The sequence below is a fragment of the Neopelma chrysocephalum genome, unplaced genomic scaffold (genome assembly GCF_003984885.1).
Source record: "Neopelma chrysocephalum unplaced genomic scaffold, ASM398488v2 Primary Assembly neopelma1_77098, whole genome shotgun sequence".
Lineage (NCBI taxonomy): Eukaryota > Metazoa > Chordata > Aves > Passeriformes > Pipridae > Neopelma > Neopelma chrysocephalum.
This window is the reverse complement of record NW_020910107.1, coordinates 1-4,532: the sequence shown is the minus strand read 5'-3', so window position 1 is coordinate 4,532 and position 4,532 is coordinate 1. Positions and strand designations below refer to the sequence as shown.

Here is a 4,532-nt window from a genome sequence, read left to right as displayed (position 1 = left end):
GCCCCTGCAGGAGGGTGAGTGGCACAGCTGGGCCACAGGGCTGGTGGCTACAACCAAATGGGGCTCTTCCTATCCCATTCCGTGTGGACATGGCCAAGGAAAGGGATGGGGAAGAGGGCCCGGGGTTGATCCCCAGCAGCTCCATGCACTGGGCATCCCGGGGCTGGCCCTGTTTGTGGAGCACAGGGCTGGGCTGTGTTCTCTGGCCTCTCCTGCAGTCCCTCAGCTCTGACCGTGCTCACTCTTTGCCAGATCCAGGACGGGACCGGACACAAGACCGTGCCCATGGACGCTTCCACAGGGCAGCTCAGGTACCTGCAGCCATCACCTCCTGGGCTGGGCCTGCTGTCACTGCTCAGCCTGGCCCTGCTGTCAGAGCTCTCCATGACCCATCCCTCTCTTCCCTGCCCTTCGTTCTCCTGCAGGCTTGTCTGACATCCCTAGCCATTCGGCGTAGAAAGGCCAGGATCACGCCAGCTGAGGTCATGGCACAACTGGACCCCGTGCCGAGTGAGCTCAAGCCAGACCCTGATGTCGGCACCGCGTCGACTGACGGCACAGCAAACTGTGACAGCGCGGTGACCGATGACGGGACAGACTCCAGCACGGCGCTGCCTGAGCTCCCCACGGAGGCTGACGGGGCAACCACTGAGGGCATCGCAGACACTGAGAGCACACCCGTTCAGTGCCTGCTCGATGCCCCCAGTCTGGATGTTCTTGGGGACGGAGCTGTCTCTGCTCAAGTAAGCAGCCTGTGGGCAGGGATTGTGTGGCCCCTCAAGCTGGGTCTGCTGGGCCCCTCAGCCTTTGAGGCCAGCAGAGTGTGGTGGGAAGGGAAGCACTTCTCGGGGGACAGTGGGCAAATTGCTCCTTCTGGTTGCCCTCCCCATGTGCCCCCTCCAGGCCAGAGAGTGGGACTTGTTGAACTGGAGCTTTTCCAAGGCAGCTCAGTCCCTGGGGCAGGTGCCCTCGAGGCCAGAGCATGGGACTTGATGGGCGTGAGAGTTCCCAAGTCTTCTGTTGCAGGAGCCTTCAAGGCACAACTGCAGGACTTGGTGACCCAGAGCTTTTCTGTGCCATGTCTCCTGCAGGAAGCCAAGGAGACAAACAGAGACATGGAGCAGAGACCCCCCAGGGTGCCCAAGCAGGCCTGGGTGGCGGAGGATGAGGAGGAAAGCCCTGGGACTGCCCCAGCACAGCAGCCTGAGGAGGCAGAGCAGTGCCAGCCCCTGCAGGAGGGTGAGTGGCAGAGCTGGGCCACAGGGCTGGTGGTTGCAGCCAGATGGGCCTCACCCCATCCCACCCCTGCAGACATGGCCAGGGAAAGGGAGGGGGAAGAGGGCCCGGGCTGATCCCCCAGCAGCTCCATGCACTGGGCATCCCGGGGCTGGCCCTGCCTGTGGAGCGCAGGGCTGGGCTGTGTTCTCTGGCCTCTCCTGCAGCCCCTCAGCTCTGACTGTGCTCGCTCTTTGCCAGATCCAGGACGGGACCGGACACAAGAGCACAACGGTGCCCATGGACGCTTCCGCATGGCAGCACAGGTACCTGCAGCCATCACCTCCTGGGCTGGGCCTGCTGTCACTGCTCAGCCTGGCACTGCTGTCAGAGCTCTCCAGGGCACAACCCTCTCTCCCCTGCTCTTCGTTCTCCTGCAGGCCTTTCTGACATTCTTGGGAATTCGGCGTAGAAAGGCCAGGATCGTTCCAGCTGAGGTCATGGCACAACTGGACCCCACGCCGAGTGAGCTCAAGCCAGACCCTGATGTCGGCACCGCGTCGACTGACGGCACAGCAAACTGTGACAGCGCGGTGACCGATGACAGGACAGACTCCAGCACGGCGCTGCCTGAGCTCACCACGGAGGCTGACGGGGCAACCACTGAGGGCATCGCAGACGCTGAGAGCACACCCGTTCAGTGCCTGCTCGATGCCCCCAGTCTGGACGTTCTTGGGGACGGAGCTGTCTCTGCTCAAGTAAGCAGCCTGCGGGCAGGGACTGTGTGGCCCCTCAAGCTGGGTCTGCTGGGCCCCTCAGCCTTTGAGGCCAGCAGAGTGTGGTGGGAAGGGAAGCACTTCTCGGGGGACAGTGGGCAAATTGCTCCTTCTGGTTGCCCTCCCCATGTGCCCCCTCCAGGTCAGTGAGTGGGACTTGTTGAACTGGAGCTTTTCCAAGGCAGTGCCCTCGAGGCCAGAGCATGGGACTTGATGGACCAGAGAGGTCCCAAGTCTTCTGTTGCAGGAGCCTTCAAAGCACAACTGCAGGACTTGGTGACCCAGAATTTTCTGTGCCATGTCTCCTGCAGGAAGCCACGGAGCCAGAGAGAGGCATGGAGGAGAGACCTCCCAGCGTCCCCCAGGTGGCCTGGGTGAAGGAGGGGGATGAGGAGGAAGGCCCTGGAGTTGCCCCTGCAGAGCAGCCTGAAGAGGTGGAGCAGTGCCAGCCCCTGCAGGAGGGTGAGTGGCACAGCTGGGCCACAGGGCTGGTGGCTGCAACCAGATGGGCCTCATCCCATCCCATTCTGTGTGGACATGGCCAGGGAAAGTGAGGGGGAAGAGGGCCCGGGGCTGATCCCTGGCAGCTCCATGCACTGGGCATCCCGGGGCTGGCCCTGCCTGTGGAGCACAGGGCTGGGCTGTGTTCTCTGGCCTCTCCTGCAGCCCCTCAGCTCTGACCGTGCTCACTGTTTGCCAGATCCAGGACAGGACCGCGGTGCAGACACCGACAGCTGGCCTGCTCAGAGCGGGAATGATGCTCCTGCTCCGGATGTTCCTGAGGAGAATGATTTCTCCGAGGAGAACGATGTCTCTGATCCAAAACAAGTAAGCAGCCTGTGGCCAGGGCTCAAGCCCCAAGGGATGGTGTGGCACCCTTGCCACCTCCCCGGGGCCCTCTCAGCCTTTGGGACCAGCACAGCGTGGTGGGAAGGGAAGCACTTCTCGGGGGAAACTGGGCAAATTGCTCCGTCTGGCTGCCCTCCCACGTGCCCCCTCTAGGCCAGAGAGTGGGACTTGTTGAACTGGAGCTTTTCCAAGGCAGCTCAGTCCTTGGGGCAGGTGCCCTCGAGGCCAGACCATGGGACTTGATGGGCCATAGAGTTCCCAAGTCTTCTGCTGCAGGAGCCTTAAAGGCACGACTGCAGGACTTGCTGACCCAGAATTTTCTGTGCCATATCTACTACAGGAAGACATGGAGCAAGACAGAGGCATGGAGCAGAGTCCTCCCAGCATGCTAGAGGTGGCTTGGGTGAAAGAGGGGGATGAGGAGGAAGGCCCTGGAGCCGCCCCTGCACAGCAGCCTGAGGAGGTGGAGCAGTGCCAGCCCCTGCAGGAGGGTGAGTGGCACAGCTGGGCCACAGGGCTGGTGGCTGCAGCTGGATGGGCCTCACCCCATCCTATTCCGTATGGACATGGCCAGTGAAAGGGAGGGGGAAGAGGGCCCGAGCTGATCTTCCGCAGCTCCATGCACTGGGCATCCCGGGACTGGCCCTGCCTGTGGAGCACAGGGCTGGACTGTGTTCTCTGGCCTCTCCTGCAGCCCCTCAGCTCTGACTGTGCTCGTTCTTTGCCAGATCCAGACCAGGACAGTGCTGCAGACACCGACAGCAGGCCTGCTCAGAGCGGGAATGATTCTCCCGCCTCGGATGTTTCTGGGGAGAACGGTGTCTCTGATCCAAAGGAAGTAAGCAGCCTGTGGTCAGGGCTCAAGCCCCCAGGGATGGTGTGGCCCCTCTAGCCAGCTCCCCTGGGCCTTCTCAACCTTTGAGGCCAGCATAGTGTGGTGGGAAGGGAAGCACTTCTCGGGGAAACTGGGCAAGTTACTCCTTCTGGCCACTCTCCCACGTGTCCCCTTCAGGCCAGAGATGGGACTTGGTGAACTGGAGCTTTTCCAAGGCATCTCAGTCCCTGGGGCAGGTGCCCTCGAGGCCAGAGCATGGGACTTGATGGACCAGAGAGGTCCCAAGTCTGTTGCAGGAGCCTTCAAGGCACGACTGCAGGACTTGGTGACCCAGAACTTTTCTGTGCCATATCTACTGCAGGAAGCCTCAGAGGAAGACAGAGGCATGGAGCAGAGACCTCCCAGCGTGCTAGAGGTGGCCTGGGTGAAGGAGGAGGGGGATGAGGATGAAGGCCCTGGAGCTGCCCCTGCACAGCAGCCTGAAGAGGTGGAGCAGTGCCAGCCCCTGGAGGAGGGTGAGTGGCACAGCTGGGTCACAGGGCTGGAGGCTGCAGCCAGATGGACCTCTTCCCATCTCATTCCCTGTGGAAATGGCCAGGGAAAGGGAGGAGGGAAGAGGGCCCAGGCTGATCTCTGGCAGCTCCATGCACTGGGCATCCCGGGGCTGGCCCTGCCTGTGGAGCACAGGGCTGGGCTGTGTTCTCTGGCCTCTCCTGCAGCCCCTCAGCTCTGACCATGCTCTTTCTTTTCCAGATCCAGGACAGGACCGCGGTGCAGACACCGACAGCAGGCCTGCTCAGAGCGGGAATGATTCTCCCGCTCTGGACGTTTGTGAGGAGAACGGTGCCTCTGATCCA

At 62.1% G+C, this 4,532-nt stretch overlaps 1 protein-coding gene across 1 annotated transcript; it reads left to right on the top strand.

Annotated features, from left to right (window-relative positions):
* Positions 1-252: 252 nt before the first annotated feature.
* On the top strand, positions 253-4,506 carry LOC113979379 (the record flags this gene model as incomplete). The annotated part of the gene is made up of 6 exons (XM_027706787.1): positions 253-311; positions 426-743; positions 2,303-2,453; positions 3,569-3,678; positions 4,037-4,099; positions 4,429-4,506. Coding segments are annotated over 6 exons (779 nt in total), but the record flags the coding sequence as incomplete, so codon positions are not given.
* Between the last annotated feature and the right edge of the window lie 26 nt (positions 4,507-4,532).